The 18,135-nt window shown below is 40.8% G+C and overlaps 1 protein-coding gene across 6 annotated transcripts in view; it reads right to left on the reverse strand.

Annotated features, from left to right (window-relative positions):
• Positions 1-18,135, reverse strand: part of SLC44A5 (solute carrier family 44 member 5) — a 175,720-nt gene that overhangs the window by 33,819 nt on the left and 123,766 nt on the right. For 3 of the 6 annotated variants that reach the window (XM_061469802.1, XM_061469801.1, XM_061469805.1), the window contains 2 exons: positions 10,570-10,618; positions 3,064-3,137 (listed from right to left, as the gene is read on the reverse strand). The exons of 1 other annotated variant lie outside the window; for it this stretch is intronic. In XM_061469802.1, coding sequence (XP_061325786.1) covers positions 3,064-3,137; positions 10,570-10,618 — 123 coding nt within the window. Of the gene's footprint in view, positions 1-3,063; positions 3,138-10,569; positions 10,619-18,135 lie in introns of those variants that run through there. 2 more of the 6 variants (XM_061469806.1, XM_061469807.1) reach the window with 2 other exon arrangements.

An 18,135-nucleotide genomic window follows, 5' to 3' on the forward strand; every position in this document is an offset into this window, starting at 1 on the left:
TGCATTTCAGAATAACTGTGATGTTCTGACACTCAGAAAAAGCTAAAGCGCTTCAACAGTGTTAAGCATCACTCCCTTTTTCATTTGTTAGCCCCACTGGCATATTTCAGTAGCACTGCTTAAAGGGAATATTTAGGAGGCATCAACTCCCTCTTAGGAATTCTTACAGTCAGTTGATAACTCATGTGTGCACATGATATTAGAAAGCAGGAGGCTCTCTGGTGACTGCAAAGAGTCTCTATGTTCTGCCATGTGCACTCTATTCCATCATGACTGACAAGAGGGAGTTTTTGTTTCTGCTTTAATATGACCTCGCTTCTGTAATCCAGGAGTTGTTGCTACTGCCAACAATATCCCTTTCATATTAAACCTGGAATTCTTTTTCACTCCTCAGAGAAACCTGGGAGAAAGGAGATAAACACTGCAACATAATGGTGGTGGAATTGATTATTTTGTTTTGCTATCGCAGTCTCATTAAGGATCTTTCCTTAGGAAGGGCTCACGAGAGCCAGGCTTACTTCTTCCAGTCTGCTTGGGTGGACTAACACAGCCAACAAGAACAAAGTTCAGCTCATCGAATGGGCAGAGCAGAGCATTCTCCTCACTCTCTTTTCAATTCTAATGCAAAGCCTGCTCAAGTATTTCAAAAGGCTCCCTTGGTTTTGCTGGGTTTGTATGAATCCTTGGTCTCAAATTTAACCACCCACCTTTTGCAGTGTTTTTTCTCAATTACTAGTAGAAATTAGGAGATTGTAAACCGTACCTGCTTTGCCATTATCAGATTGTCTAAAGCTGTCCTTGGCAGTAGTTCTCCTGTGTGCCTAAGGCTTCAGTCATGTTTTCAATAAGACAGTATGAAAAAGAGTCTGCTTTTTGAACAGCAGATTTAGCACACTTTTTGAAATTCCACCACTGGGATCAGCTGGGGGATGGAGGAAGTCACCTCTCAGCTAAATCCCAAAGCAAAATGAAAACTAATTGTGTCTGATTTAAGACATATATATTTAGCATTTCATTAACTCTGCAGCAGAAAGAGAAGGAAAATGACCCACAGAAGAAAAAACACACAGCTGCTTTCATTGCCTGTGCCAGGGGTTAACATCAAGATTAATAAACTTAATCCTCTGTTGCCTTCTTTGCAAACTTTGAGCAATGACAGTGAAAGAATACAGGTGACAAATAAACAACTTCTAGTCAGAACTCGGCAGTTCTCACTGAAAAGAAGGTTGTTGTAAGAAATAGCCCGACAGAGAGAGCAGCATCATGGTCTGCATGTTGTACTGCACTGCTGGTGACTAAATGAAAAGGAATCCAGCCACATACAATCCTGATTCCAGCATGCTCTGATGCTCATGAGTCCTGGAACAAACATCTGGGCTAAAGCTAAAGAGCAGCTGAACCATATTGCAGCATTGACTCAGCTCTCAGAGTGGCAACATGACATTCTATGACACTAGAATAGTGTTTTCCGGAGGCCTGCAGCTATGTGGAACCAACACACATGGGCAGTATCAAAAATAGCCAATGTCTGTCACTCAGTGCCTGTCAGATGCACTCCTTTTTCTGTGCTTTCTGGGATATGTCAGTGGTTGTAAAGGCTAGAAAGCTCCATGTCGAGGAGAAAATGTGATTAGAGCAATGGCATCTTGTGACACTTAAAAACAAACTGCAAATCTATCTGGGTATACATCCTCTCTCATTCCCTCTCTTGTGTGTTTTTGAAAGGGCAATTTTTCTATTCTTATTTTGCTTCCCTTAAGGGTGTATTTTACATGTTTTAGTGTATGAAGAAACTGACCTGCCAAAGTGTTCTTACGGCTTTTTAATACAAGCAATTTATCAAGGTATTGAAAAAGGTAATAGAATAAGTGATACAGAATTTGTAAATCCATGTGCCTAACACCGGTATTGTAGAAGCATCCCTTGCTGTATCAGAGTAACACAGCAAGAGTCATTACTTTAAATTAAAGTGTCCTTTGACGTGAGGCTTTTTTCCAGGGTACCTTATTTGCTGCCTTTTACATGCACTTTGCTGAATTAAAATAATCTTGAATTAAGATGCTAAACATTTATAAAGTATCACCCAGATAAGCCCAAAGTCTCTGGAATATACATGAAAGTTAAGCCAGTTTGTCAGGAAGGAAAACCAACATGGAATGTTAAATTAGCACTATTAGCTCATCTGTAAAGTTTAAAGAATGAGAAAGTAAATCATAGAATAACAACTTCTATTCAGTACAGTCACTCAACAGCAGCCACCACTGAAGCAGAACTAAGCACAGCCAGTAGCAAAAATCAATTTGTTTTCATCTTTCAAGAGTTGGTTACCTTTTACTCAGACTACATCCCAAGCCACAGAAACACCAAATATTCCACTGCTGCTTACAAAAACACACATGTGAGCTATACATACATTACTAAGGGCAAATTTCGACTCACATTTTCAGCCATAGCAGTTGTGTGCTGAACCTGCATTTATTGTTTACTTCTCAAGCCAAATTAAACAGGGATCCAAAGCAGCATTCACACATTTTCAAGAAATACCTTTTCCATTCCATAATAAAGCATAATTATTGAGTAAGGATTGATTCAGAATCTATTTTCTCTTAATGTACACCTCGTTGACTCTCACGTACTTTGTACATGGCTGGCCCCTGGAACTGGGCCAAAGCTGATCTCATCTTCTACTTAGAAATAAATTAGAGTAAAAAGAATAGCTGAAGCACAGTACAAGGAAAGATGAAAAGCAGGGACCATGTGGACCTGGAGCTGGACTAAATATTTCTAGATTGAAAGTTCAGATCTTCTCTGTAAGAAAGGTAGAGAAAGTCACCAGCTACAAATTCAGTATCTGGTTCTAGGAACAGGTTCTAGCTGTCAGCAGCATTTCGTAAGGTTTGCAAGGGAAGGCTGCTCAGATGCCTCCTGTTCAGCAGGAAACCACTGCATGTGCAGAGAAGGGAATAAAATCACTTCATTGTCTCACATCACCGTAACCACGTTGCCTGAGAGGACAGACATAACAGAGAGAGGAACTGGCAGGACTGCACCTGCTGTACTTACCCACAACTCCTAATGCAATGTAACCCAGAATGACGACTATGAAGATCACACAGCACACGATGTCTGTACAGTGCCTAGGAACAGAAAGAAACACTTTTTAAAACAAAATGTCTAGTAGAACCCTCTGAGGTGTTTTTAACATCTGAAGAAGATGTCTACATCTGCACTAAGTGCAAGTCTTACAAGATCGCATTTGAGGTGTAAGCAAGTAACTGTGTATGCCCTTCATGCTGTAGACAGCAATAAGAACATACTGAACAATAGATTTAAACATTCTTAAAACAATACCTTACAACACTGAGTCTACGAGACCACGTATGGTAGAAGCTCCTACAGGACATCTGCCCTAACACTGGTATCAAATACTGCAGACAATGTGATGAAAGAAAGATTCAGCACAACTCACCTGTATTATAAACATATGGACGCATATGTTATGGAAACATAACAGCATGAAATGAAAGAAAGGCCTACCTGCAACTACCCCTAATCTCTGCACAAGATTCCAACTCAGCTGTCTGACCTCATTTAACGCAACCGAAATATGCTCTACAGAGAGGACAAAAGTCCCCAGCAAACCCGGGAGAGTCATACCTTCTTTTACAGAGAAACAAACAAAGAGCAACACTCTTCTGTCTGAAAACTGAGCCAATGAGTAAACTGTGAATAGTCAGTTAATTACTGTCGTTGACTTACTGCTCTGCACATTAATGTCATGCAGGCAGAGGAATGGAGGTGTGACCAGTGACCACTTAGACTAATCTTTCTCCAGTGTCTGACCTTGATCAGAGCAGCTCCAGGACTGTAATTAACATGAACTACGATGCTCCCAGGCAAGCAGGAAGAGGTCAGTATACACTCCAAGGACTCCAACTATACAAGCCCTGGTTTGTAAAGATGTGTGGAAGCAAAATCACTGCCACCTCACAAGCTTTTGCAGGCTTCACTGCTTAAGAAACAGTTGCAGCTGAACAGGTCTCACCAGGGTTTAATTAACAAAGGGCTAAAAGGGCATGCTGCCCAGAACCTCCTCATCTGAAGGACTGCAGTCACTTGTTATTTCCCATGTCCTGCTTGTCTGACACAGCTTTGGTGAAGAACGCCTTGTACAACCTAAAGGTTACAAGCTGTTCATCTCAGCTTGCGACTCTATGCAAAGACCTGAATCTCACCATAAAAGAAACCTTAGAATCCAAACTCCAATCCAAAAAGTGGGATTGAGTGCGCCCTCAGCAAGTTTGCCGATGACACCAAGCTGTGCTGATACACTGGAGGGAAGGAATGCCATCCAGACGGACACTGACACGCTTGTGAGGTGGGCTGATGCCAACCTTATGAAGTTTAACCATGCCAAGTGCAAGGTCCTACACCTGGCTCGGAGCAATCCCAGGCACAGCCGTTCCTAAGAGGTATGATATTTAATTCAAGATGTCTCAGGAGAAATATGGCACCACAAAAGACTTTAATTACAACTCCTATAGTCTCAAAGACCTCTGCCAGTCCAATTCTCGCAGGTCCCATTTTATGATACTAAATGCAATTAGAGGTTACACCATTTGTGTTAAAGCTCCCTTTTAAAGTTTTGCAGAGCCATCACAAACAAGTACCCACCAACACCTTACCAGAACACAGGATCTTCGGTTCTGCGTAAAGCACAAAAGTATTGCTGTTATAGAATCATAGAACCATAGAATAGTTAGGGTTGGAAAGGACCTTAAGATCATCCAGTTCCAACCCCCCTGCCATGGGCAGGGACACCTCACACTAAACCATCTCACCCAAGGCTTCGTCCAACCTGGCCTTGAACACCTCCAGGGATGGAGCATTCACAACCTCCCTGGGCAACCCATTCCAGTGCCTCTGCACCCTAACAGGAAAGAACTTCTTCCTTATATCCAATCTAAACTTCCCCTGTTTAAGTTTATATCGGTACTTTAAATGATATGAGAAGTACATAAATCCTCTTTCGGGTGGCTTCAGAAAAATCTGAAACAGTTCACAAGAACTGTTTAGTTCACAAGACTAAATGTTGCTTGCATGAAATAACGGCTTATTTTACAAGACACTATGGGTGAAACCCTGGCTCTGTTGAACTCTACTGTCAGCTCAAGAAGCTCGCTTTCAGTGAGATCACAGTATTACCTCATAGACCAAGGGCTCCACAGGAGAGGAAGAAAAATGTAAAACAACCTAAATGAATAAATCAAAGTAACTCCGTAAAGACACAAGGTTATACTGTGAAGATTCTGGGAGTTTCCAAAGGTGCAGGAACTGGAATGATGGGAATTGCTTTGAAACAGGAAATACTGGAAGCCCATGTTTACTACTGAAACCTAATCAGAAATTCTCCAGCCACACTTTGACTAAAAATAGATTTGATATTCTTTTTTTCAAACTAAGAAGGTGGCTTGTTATGGCAAATCTGCTTTTTCGCTTTGTTTCAGGCTAATGAGGCAGAGTAAAATTACTCGGGAGACTGAACTGTTAAACTGAACCCCAAGGAAGATGGATTTATGAAAACAGGGTTATGAGAATAGGAACCGAGAACACTGTTGATCATACAGGCTCTAGGATCTTGCTTACAGATAGCATGATCACACTTTTCTGTAATAATGATGTGCAAACATTCAAAGATTAATGATATAAAACACTTCACATTTCTTATGGCGGAGATGATGAAAACATTCAAAGTGCTTTTGCTAACAGGCAATATTGGAAATTATGATGGGTCTTGGTACTTTTGAGATAACTAGGCTCCATAATCTAAGCCAAACCACAGTGAGTCTGTGTTTGAAGACGGAAATAAACTGCTGAAAAAACCACCCAATTCATCATTTTCAGGTGATGTCATGAAAGCCCTTCATTTGGTTAAGTGCACGGTTCAGCCTGCTGCATCACATTTTACTGCTTACTACTGTCATTTAGCTTAATTTATGGAGCCTTCTTTGCTTTCCACCGTCTCTCAGAAACATACCATAGAATCATAGAATCACAGAATAGTTTGGGTTGGAAAGGACCTTAAGATCATCCAGGTCCAACCCTCCTGCTATGGGCAGGGAGACCTCACACTAAACCATCTCACCCAAGGCTCTGTCCAACCTGGCCTTGAACACTGACAGGGATGGAGCATTCACAGCTTCCCTGGGCAACCCATTCCAGTGCCTCACCACCCTAACAAGAAAGAACTTCTTCCTTATATCCAGTCTAAACTTCCCCTGTTTCAGTTTGAACGCGTCACCCCTTGTCCTATCACTACAGTCTCTAATGAAGAGTCCATCCCCAGCATCCCTATAGCCCCCTTCAGATATTGGAAGGCTGCTCTGAGGTCTCCACGCAGCTTCTCTTCTCCAGGCTGAACAGCCCCAACTTCCTCAGCCTGTCTTCATACGGGAGGTGCTCCAGCCCCTGAGCATCCTCGTGGCCTCCTCTGGACTTGTTCCAACAGTTCCATGTCCTTTTTATGTTGAGGACACCAGAACTGCACACAATGCTCCAGGTGAGGTCTCACGAGAGCAGAGTAGAGGGGCAGGATCACCTCCTTCGACCTGCTGGTCACGCTTCTCGGCTTCTCTTGCCGGGTTGCTTGTGGCAGTGCACACAAAGAATACTTTGTGCATGGCATTCTAGCAAATAAATGAATGCAAAGATAAAATCATCCACACAGATTAGTGCCTAAAAGCCATTTATTCATTGACAGTTTATGCACTTCATTGTTAATGACTGTCTAGAACCTCTCTCTGTTCAGCAGTTTCATGCCCAATCTGTCACAAGTGCAATTTCACTCAAGATGCTGTACTAGCAAGAAAATACAACATTCATTAGTGAAGCAGCACGAGCAGATATTAGCACCTACAAATAGCCCTGAGATCGGCACTGTGCATCTGCAGAGAAAACGAGGCTCAAGATGTTCACAGTGTGAGTTTCAGGTTACCACTTTCAACTCTGCTGACACATTAAAGTGACCACTAGTGGCCTTGCTTCTGAATTCCTCTTCCCTGCTTGACTGACAGCTTGTGTTCCGAGACTTCCCTAAACCACGTTGTGTCAAGGTGGTGTTACACTGTGCCACCCAATGCCTTCAATAGTTCTGAAGACTCCTTTCTCCATTGGGGTGAACTGAGAAACAAAATCTGCTGTACAAATGGGCATTTCTATCAGCATAGTGGCACTGAAGGCATCATCCTGCACAGCTGAATAAATGTCCAGGGCGCTCAAAAGCTAAATATTTGTAGAGAAAGTTCCTTTCAAATCCCCCAGAATTGCTACTTCTACCGAGAAGGCCAAAACACATGGAAAAAGGTATTTATGCAAGTTTTCACCACAAGATGTTTTCTGTCAACTTAAATTCTGCATTTTCTTTATGATTGATCTGCACTGACTTGCATGGACTTACTAAGTTGATATGTCTTAGTTACAGGTACAGTGCTTTATCAAGTATTGTTTAGATCTGGAACACCCAGATTTCAGTATCTGGAAATGCTCAACATCTGTAGACACGGAATGCCCCAATCCAGGAACATCAAACAAGAGTTCAAAATAAAATGCAGGCTTCCCCATGCATATTAGTGAGTACGTGGCATGTTATGTTGATACAGACAACACCACGCAATGGAACATAGAGGGAACAATAAAATACCAGTAGCAAGAGAAGTAATGTTATATTCTACCAACACTTATCTACAGCAGACTTTCATCTTTAGCAGGCTATTTAGTCTAAAAAGCATAAAGGATAACTTAAATGTCAAAAATTGTTTATTATTTCAATATTGACGACTATCAAGTGATGTGCATGGAGACATCTATAAGCGATGCACTTGTATATTATGAGAAGGTGAAGTTTGCATTGCTAGTTACAGTCAGCAATTTTTATTAGGTTTTTCCAAACTCCTAAAGATAACTCAGTGCTTATGGTCATTTATGGGTATTCAATTCGCCTGAGAACCCATTAACTGTATTTTCTAACCACAGAGAAAAAGGTGATCTTTGTCTTAACAAGAACACTGAATTTCTAGAAAGACGCTGAACAATCAAAGATAGCCCAGGAGGTGTCAGAGTTTGTAAAACATCGCAAGAAAAACAAATCTACAGTGTGTCTAACCAGCAAGAGGAAGACAAGAAAAGGCCAAGAGAAGAATACATAGAAGAGGGAGAAAAATAACAAGGGGCAAGGGAAAGAGTTAAGTTAAACTCCACAAAACTTGAGGTAAGCCAGAAGCGTGATTTACTCATCTGATTTTGCCAAAGCAGTTTAGAAAAAGATGCCATGGTTGTACTGACTCTATAAATTCACTTGCTGAAACTTAGGGAAAATCTAAGTGAAGGAAGACAGTTCATTTCATACTCAAAGTAGTATCACTGCACTAGGAAAAAGTAGAAGCAGTACGGTGGTACCTGACTGATTTATCCACAAGCATATGTAAGATATCTTATGATGATGTTGCTGGAAGAAATGCTTTTTTATTCTTAAAGAAGCATAACACACTCTATCTGGATTTCTTATTAATGGCAAGCCTTCCCCCTTTGCCTGGCATTGGCATCAAACACTGAGACCATGCAACAGAGCCCTCCTCTCACGTGACAAATCTGCCTGAAGCCCAGTATGAGAGACCATTTCAGTGCCAATGGGAGAGACAGACAGACATACAGCTAGCTAGCTTTAGGGTTGTGACACCAGAAAAGTGTTCATACATCCGGAAACTGAGAGGTGCCCAACTCACTCCGCTCCTAGGGGTGAACCTCTTGGGGCAGGGACAGATGGCTTGGAGGAAATTTCTGCCTTTGAGGAATCAGAGATAGCTTAGGCCTAAAATACGATGTGCTAGATTTTGTCTGGTGTGCATTCAGTTAAGCTGATCATCAGATCTGGTGTGAGGAAGGTGCAGGCCTCCAGCTCGGACTGACAGGAACACCAGGAGTTTGTATTTTCCTCGAGGAATTTGTCTACAGGAATCCTGCTGCATCATTTTGAGTTGAGAAAAGGCTGAGCTACTGCTCACAGGGTGGATGCAATATACAAACCTCCTCACAAGCATTTTCTGGTAGAAATACACATAGGTGAATGCTTAATAACATCCCTAAACTATCACTTAAATTCATTGCTGTACACAGTGCAGTATCGTGATACTGGCGGTATCATAAGGATGGTCTCTAAACAAACGTTTTCATTTATTTCTAAAATTCTTAGTTTTCAGAAAGGAAAAGAAGAAATACATGTTGCATAGACAAGAACAGTGGGCATGTGTTCAAATAAGGGTACCACAAAGCTGCAGTTCTCTTATACAGGACAGACAAAGATGCTCTGAGAAATTGCCCATGATTTCTTAGATGCTTTCTGAGTAATTTCCCTTGTAAACTACTGAACCTTCAAAGTGCTAACAGACATGCTTTCATCTGCACCACCCACTATGGAGTGAAGTCCATCCAGATGGTTCTGCTAGGAGGCTTTGTAACAAAGAAAATGTTTCAGAGCTACTTTTAGGTTAGATACAATCCACGTTTTCAACGCATATTTCACTGTACATGAACATTTCTATGGAGAACAGAGGCAGACAGTTCTGAACAGTGCAGAGTAAGCATAGAAAAACCTGAAAGGTCTGCAGGATGTAGTCATACCAAAGACATCATCTTGATAGCATCATTTTGGATTTTCATGAGCTGGTTGGCTTAGAGTCAATCAACACCATGGACATTGCATTTTAACTGTTTTTAATAAAAAGATATTTGCATTAAATATACCAAACTCCACAAACAACCCCCTTCAGAATGATGGTACTAGCAAAGCACTACACACATTGCCTTGCTGGTAACTCCTCTTGCCCACCATTGTTCAACACAGAACCACTAGCAACAGCTCTGTTCTATAAAACAAACAAACAAGGTCAGACAACTGAATCTCCCTGCAAAGAATTCATCTGACAAAAACTGTGGGAGTAATACACTTCAGCAAGGGTTTCCAGGCTGGGTGGCTCCAGCAGTCAGCCCCATCACTGGCAGTGCTCCTGCCACTGTCCAAGCACTACCCATTGTCTACCAGGGATTTACCCCACTTGCCAGCTCGGGTACAAAAGGAATGGTGTACACCAGCACATGCTCTGGAGAGAACTAGGGCAGTCCCTTACTGAGGTGACTTTGGGAGCAGGAAAACCAGCTGAAGAACAGAGTGTGTGAGGGTTCCAGTCCTGTGCTGTATGAAACCAGACACAGTGCATCACACAGTCCTGCACCCCAGAACATGACAACACCTCAAATATTCCTACTTATGTCATCACAATGTAATTCAGCAGGTACTAGACAGAATGAGGTGTACAGAATTGGTATTCAAATAGAAAGAACTAAAGAGCATACAGTTAAATATTCCCCGGTAATCACACATCCCCCTAGGTGGTAAGGATTGTCTTCTGGATTTAAAAGAATTGCAGAATCAGATTCACAAGTTTTGTTAACAAAGTTATTTACCCCACTCACTGCAAAACTGAAAGGATTAAATGAATGAGTTAAGCTATTTACCTGTTATGGATAGGTCCTCTGAACTTTGGGTCAAATTTCCTTGGTTCACCTGCATTTAAAATAAAAGAGTATAAAAATATGTCCTTATTTAAAATAAGATCTATAGAGAGGGGGATGTTAGCAGCAATCTTTGAAGAACATCTTCCATATATTCCTGTTTAATCAGTTCTATTAAAATCATTTCAAGTAGGCAATATCAGTAATCCACCAATAGAATGACCTAGTTTTTGTAGATGAGATCAGAGCTTTTTTTCTTCTATCTTAAAAACTTTGTGGGCCTCACATTTACCACACAATAAATTACCTCAACGAACATTCTATTACTAAACCTCTGCACAGGATTCACAGTAGAAAGTTGCTGATACTTGAGAGATAGGATTATGTCTTGCAGTCACGTTAAGTGTGTTTGGCAGAAAGTGAACCTACCTCTCTGAAGCTGCAGGCTAAACCCTTCTGGTTTTTCTTTTAAAACCAGTTTTGAGTCATACCTGTATCTAATGTTCTCCTTACAGCCTTGCAGAGTTACTCGCACTTCACACTGCTTTGGTTGCAGGACTGCATAGGCACAGAGCTGCAGGTCTGCCCTTTTCACACTGGGATTATGAGATGATGAAGTATGGCTGGAGACTGCAGAAATTCTGGGCTGACCTTGCTCCCTCTACACAGCTCTGCTTGGTAGTGCAACTGCTCTGGCTTATATTCTATAATATTCCTTACCAAACTATATAAAGAAACTGCCAAATACCAACCCACCAGTGTGTGCTTCAAATGGACTTGAGGACAGCGAATTACAGCATGATTTCACTTAGGAAAGAGTAACACAAATTCATCACAGAATTTAGATTTTCAACTTTCAAGCTACTGTATGAAGAGAGAGAAGCAACTTCATCCTTCATCCAACAAACCAGGGCTGGGATTTTTCCTTTTGAAGCCAACTGTTCAGTTTCATGTTTTTTTTTCCAAGTTCAGTAGCAATGGAGATTCACTGAAACAAACTTTGTGCAATGAAAAACTACTTCTTCATTCAAATGTCAATGCTACAATACAAATTAATGTTTCAGAGTGCTTTCTCACTGCCTCCTTAAGGATCTCCTCCTCTGAATATATCTGGTATTGAAGGGTGGAACCAGCCTAAGCTTTCCCCTGCCCACAGAAAAAATACTTCTTCAACTAGAGGAGAATTCAGCAACTACTCAAAAGCAGAACTTACTTATTAACTAAATACCACACTTTGTTCTTGGTTTCTATCAGAAAAACCTTATCAAAATACACATAGGCCAGTACAATAAACAGAGCAGATAATAAAATTCTATTTGTCCTTCATCTGAGGTGTTTAGGTCCACCTTACCAAGCTCCTAAAACAAATGCATTTTAACACAGGAGAGAGAGACTGGGAAAGCTAAATATTGTAAAGGTTGTTCCTCTTTACTTGTCTTCTCTTCACTTATTTCTCATAAGAAAGCTATTCTATACTTTTAGTCATACTTCTGTTCCTTTTCTGTACCTTTTCCAGCACTACTAGACAGCACTGGAAAGGGAAGGGCCAGAACTGCACAGGATATTCAACACAAATATTGGCCATGATTTATACAACCATACAATGACTTTTTCTGTTTGATCTCAGTCCATGCCTAATAACTCTTTCTTACAGTCTACTTCCACTGAATCATCCATTGAGACCCCAAGTCTTCACTCCTGAACATTAGTAGTCAGCTTGCTCCCATGACCAGAGGAACCTGTCCTCCAAAGCTATTCAGTATTTCCTTGATGGTTTCAACAATGAAGTAGAAGGAACACTGAAGCTGTGCAGGTGACAAGTGTTAAAATACTTCTGGGGGCAGAACCAAAGTTTTGATGAATGATGTAACAGTTCAAAGGGATTTTCGTCAACTGATGAAAGTGACAAACTCCATTCACAGCAAGCAGACAGATTTTCAAAACCACGATAGGCTTTCAGCAGGGAAGCCATACACTTAGATTCTGCTTATAGATGTTTCTAAGTCATTCCGTGTTGTACTGAGAAAGCTTGTTGACAGGGGCTGTCTCTTGAATATCCAGGATATCTCCATCAAGTAGAATAGTTCTATAACGTAATCAGCTGGGCCAGATGCAATGTATTTCCACAAGTGTCCTCCTTTCCATATGATCATTATTAACAGAGTAAATTGTAAATAGCTCAAGTTTTGTTATTTATGTCATGCCTGCGTGCGTGCTTATGAAATGGAACAACGAAAATGCACATGAAAAGATACACGTATTTATGGAGCATATTCAAGTGTAGGAGGTGAACTTCACAATACTGCTACAATGAAAATTAATATGCACTAACAGGCAAGAAAATGAACCCCAAATGAGCCCTGATTCAGACAGAGATTTTCATCTCCATCAGGCAAGAGGAGGGGTGCTATGAGCTTATAACTCTATTCTGACTTAAAAAGACACGAAAATCTCCTGACAGAAGTGGTCTGTAGCATCACTGTTTGTGTCATTCTCATATTCCCTACTTAATTACCAATTTGGGGGCGAGGTGGGAATTCGGTGGGAATATTAATAACTGATGTTATTAGTATTTACATAACTCCTGGTAAAAGCAAATCACTTCCTTTGCCTTAAAAGCCCAAATGCATTTAGAAAGCAAATTCTGAGCCATAGGAGTTTGGTAGGCACAAGGAAGAAAGCACTTCTGTGGGATAATGACTGTTAATTTTTGATAAGATTAAAGAAATGAGATTACATTCAGTCTTTGGAGATGAGAGATCTATTTCACAGGCTGATTTATAACAGGAAACATTTATACACTGAATTATAATATCATTACAAGAAATATTTCACAAAATATTTAATTTTCCAATCCTGACTCCAAACAGCGTATGAATTTAGTTGTTGCCCTTCATCACTGTAATAATTTTAAAAAGCAAATCTAAATTACTTATCTAAAATAAAAATCAGCAATGTATATAAGCAAAGTTTACCTTTGATCTGTGATCTGAATAAACTTGCAAATACCATGCTGGAAAAAAAACAGGATATTGCTAATAACTGAAGAAGTTACAGAAAACCATGTGGGACTCAATCCAAGCCCATTAAACTAAATTGAAATAACACAGTTGAAATAAGTGAGACTTAGACCAGGCACTTATAAACTGTTGTAAGAAAGCAGGTGAATTACCGTGTTTTCCATAGTAGTTCTCCTCATCTCTACCCATGTTGCTGTACCTGGATGACTTTAGCAAGCTGTCTTGCGGGAGATACTGCCTGCAGGCTCCTGTGCTGCTAGCACACTGCCCCCAGCAAGCACAGATACATCGAAATACTATTTAAATAGATTTTAAAATAAAGCTGAGTGTCAGGGACTCTCCAATGAGAATGGCAAATCCCAGAGGAGGCAAGCCTGGCTGTGAGCAGGAAGTTACCACTCAGGGCCTTGCCTACCTTCTGCAAGCCAGTCTGATAGCATGAACAAAGAGAAACGACTCTTATCAGCTTGTACAACCTACAGGGTATAAGCAGAAAGGGAAACGTGTTCACCTGAATTGCATTTGTAAAATAATCCTATAAAAGTCAATACAACCGAAAAAAAACACTGATCTGTGCTGGGAGTAAGTCATCACAGTTGGTAATTATTGTGCTTTTGTAGGCTGAGCTGCTGCAAGAGAAAACAGTCTTCACATGTCATGGCTGGCCACATCTTTCTTCCTGTACACATGAGACGAGCTGCCCCAAAGTACAAGCCATACAAGCAGGGAAAGTAAGATTCACTCTGACACGCTCAAGTCTAAAGTGTACACTGTCTGTGTAGATGGAACTTTTGTTCCTGTCAAGTGCAACATTTCTCTGCAGGAGGAGTCACAATTTAGTAACTTTTCTTCTTAATAAAATTTACATTTTGCAATTCTGCACAGCACAGAAGTGTAGAACAGCAGAGTTGGTGTTAGAAAGTCTTCACATTGTTACTTTCGATACTGTAACGCTTACACGGTGAAAGGAACTACATGGCATCACAGAATGTGAATCTGAAAGCCTGAAGCCATTAAGAAAAAAGAAAAAAGGAAAAGCAACCAACCTCTCCTTTTAGCCACAAAGGAACAGAATCCCTGTGTGGCCATCCTGACCAGCACGAAACCTCCGTTCTCTATGAAAGATGACCAAAACACTTACAGCAGAATTCTGTAATGAGAAACACATACACTTGCATATGCATTCCTACAATAGCTTTACAAGACAGGGCTCAACTCCATGCAGGAACAACAGAAGTAATGTTTTTAAGTTAACACTGTCACTGTGTAGTACACAAGGGCAAAGAAGAATGATCTCCTATTACAGTTCACAAATGATGTCTGTGACATGAAGCCACAGCCCGTTTTGCTATTACAGAACACAACAGCTATGTTAAAATGTTTATCAGGTGAGATATTTAGTACTACCACTATCAGCAACTGATGATAAAAACAATATCAGGATGCAGAATGATATTTGGTAAAATATTAACCCTTGACTGAACTCTCATACTTCACTAGACTTCCTGCTATCCACAGGCAAATACAAAGAAAAGCAGGGAAGCCAAGTGACTGATGGCACTGTGCTCCTACTCAAGTTTGCACCTCTGTCAAAGGCTGCTTCAGCAAATCCTGATATAGCACAGTAACAGAAGGCCTTGAACAGTGCTAAGCACACATGTACACTAACTAACATGGCATTTGGCCAGCAGTTTATCCCCCAACTCTAATAAACTGCTATTTCTGCTTTAATAACTACCGGTGTCATCAGGTTTCTTTCGTGGTGTTTGGTCAACTATTGCACGGGCCCGCGCCTAGAAATGGCATGGCCTTTTACTAACCAGTCCTTTTACGGGAAAGGTGTTGCAGCTGAATGTGTATGTGCTGCTTCCCCCTGCTGGAGTACATCGGTACCTTCATGGTCTTCTAATAACAATGCCTCAGCAACAGTAATGACTCCTTTAGGGCAAGTGTATCAATCTGCTGCTGCAATGCTCAAAGATACAAGAGCACGAACAAATTGGGTCTCTAGGAAATGCTCGGGGTGTGTCAGGATTGAGCGAGATTCACCCCATTTGATGTTTCGCTAAAAAATCATATGAAAATTCTGATGCTTCTGCCTGCTTCTTGTGGGTAGGAGTAGGAAAAACCAAAACAACACATGTTCTTGCTCAGTTCATCTACCCCTTTCAGAAGCAGAGTCGTCTTGTACCACCTGAAAGCCTAGCCTTTGCAAGGCTACTGTCTCATTTTGCAGAGAATCCAAATGACTCTTGGAGATGTGGTGCTGTTCAGTAGCAGTCCATTTTATTTTACTTAAAGATTACCTTTTTTTCTTCAGGCAGTCATAAGCCACATTGTAAATCACACGTAAAGTTCCTTATACAGAAACAGCCTAATAGCAATATAAAATAATGCATTTTTACTGCAGGACTCAATGTCTAGAAGCAGTATATGAATTCAAAAGGTTGACATTAGTAGAAAAACAGCTCTTCCAATAAGCTCTGTACCTGTTCTACAGGCACACACAGGTTTTCTTTCCTCTTCGGAAGATTTAGGTATAACTTGTTATGAGATCATACACTGACACACACATAAATTCCAATCATAATAAAAGCACATTTATGATTCCTCTCCTATGTAATAAATCATACTAAACAGTAGCTGCCTTTGAAATTTCTTTCATCGTGAGAGCATGAGTCTCCCTGTTTGCTCCTCCTTCAGCCAGAAAATCTAATGAGGGGATGAACACAACTCACCCTGAATTCCATTTTTAAATCCCAAAGACAACAAACTTAACCTGACTTGGGGCTGTGGGGCTTTTATTCTGTGTCAGCCATTTACACTGACAGATTTTTACTAGAGCAATTAAATGTGAATATCTTTTAAAAGTTGAGAATTCAGTGTAAAAGCCTCAGTGAACGGATGCCAGACATCAAAATGTGAGTCAGCAATATTACTACATTAAAGAATTGTACTAGAGTTTTAATGTCTTGGTCTTATATTAAATCACAGGCAAGATTACGAATGCCATGTTTGTTGGAAACCTTGCATGCCAGGAGAGACCCCCCTTGGCTGGCCTTCATGTGGCCACATGTGCATATGAGCTCTGGTACCTTCAGCATTACAAATTAATAAAATAAATATCCAAAACCTCAGTAAAATATTTGCATGTGAAACGTTAATTTAGGTTGAACAAAACAGTATAAGCAGAAGTGATTGGGGACAATAAGTTAAGAAATAGCAACATTAGGTGATTAAAGTCAGGGCTGAACAGGTACTCTGGGTTCTTACAGTGCAACCCACAGCTCTGTGTTACTTTGGGCATCTAACAGTGAAATAGAAGTCTATCAAAAGAGAACAGCAGCATCCAGCATGCTGAGGCAAGGGCTGATTAACTAGCCAGTAGGAAAACACTGAATAAATAAGCGCAACCACAGCTCACTCCTCTAGAAGCTCTTGTGTACCTGATTCTGGGCAAAATTCACAGCCCTGCCCCCCTCCCTGGAGATTCTATCCAAAAAAACAAATGAGGCATTCTTTCCTAAAAGCACACGCCAGAAGAGACGATGGTGCCTGTCTCCCACTGAACAAATAGAGCACTCCAACTGGAGATGGAGGAGATCTAAATTCAGAGCCACACTGCGGAACAGCAGGCTGCAGACACTCCCTCAGACATGAACAGAAAGGCACCACATGCTGTCAGAGGTACTGTCAGAAAGGACACAATTATGTAGATGTTCCGTAGTTCACAGTGGGTCCAAGGATCCAACCAAGAATCCTGTCCCTACTCCGATATTTAATACACAGCCAGATCAGTAAGTTCTTTCTTTACAATATGAGAACGATTTTTCCTTCCTTTAAATGGTTTAATCAAAATTTCTTACTATGCTATTACACAGAAGTCAGGTTATTTTCTGCCAGATGCCAACAGTACACTTATCATTCATCTTACCAGAAATTCCCAGATTGTAGGTTTCAGAAAGATCTAACTGGTGACTGGCACTGCACTGGTAATAATGCACAAAGGGAAGTTAGCCAAAGTAAAGAAAAGGCACCTGCTCTATCATATAACAATCATCCAGATTTCAAAGCAAATTATTCTGCAAGAGGTTTTTGATCAACTCAAAGAACAGGAACTGCAGTAACAAATAGCAGCCAGGATGGGCACGTTTGTATTAATGTACAATGCAGTAAATCCTCCAATAAGCTACACGGCCAAGGGAACAACCCTTCATGGTGCTATATACTTGCCTCTGCATTAGACTAGTGTGAATTCATTCCCTCTCTGGAATTTTCCAAAACAAAAGGGGAAAAAAAAGGCTGTGGTTCAACAGCAGAACAAACAACACCAGTTGCAATGCTCTGTCTTGTACATTCTCTAACCACCCACACACAATTCTTCCAGTTCATTTCCACGGCCACACATTCCTTTCCTCCTGCAGTTCTCCACCAGCTTTCCACTAACATTCCCTGTTTTTCTGGAAAGGCAAAAGCATACACAGTAAGTGCTTCTGAATGACACTGTGATCACTGGCTGACCACTGTGCTCACGTTATTTGTCTGTGGA

The sequence above is a fragment of the Pezoporus flaviventris genome, unplaced genomic scaffold (assembly GCF_033815535.1).
Source record: "Pezoporus flaviventris isolate CSIRO_AGI_PZ_B2104156 unplaced genomic scaffold, CSIRO_AGI_Pfla_v1 ptg000059l, whole genome shotgun sequence".
NCBI lineage: Eukaryota > Metazoa > Chordata > Aves > Psittaciformes > Psittacidae > Pezoporus > Pezoporus flaviventris.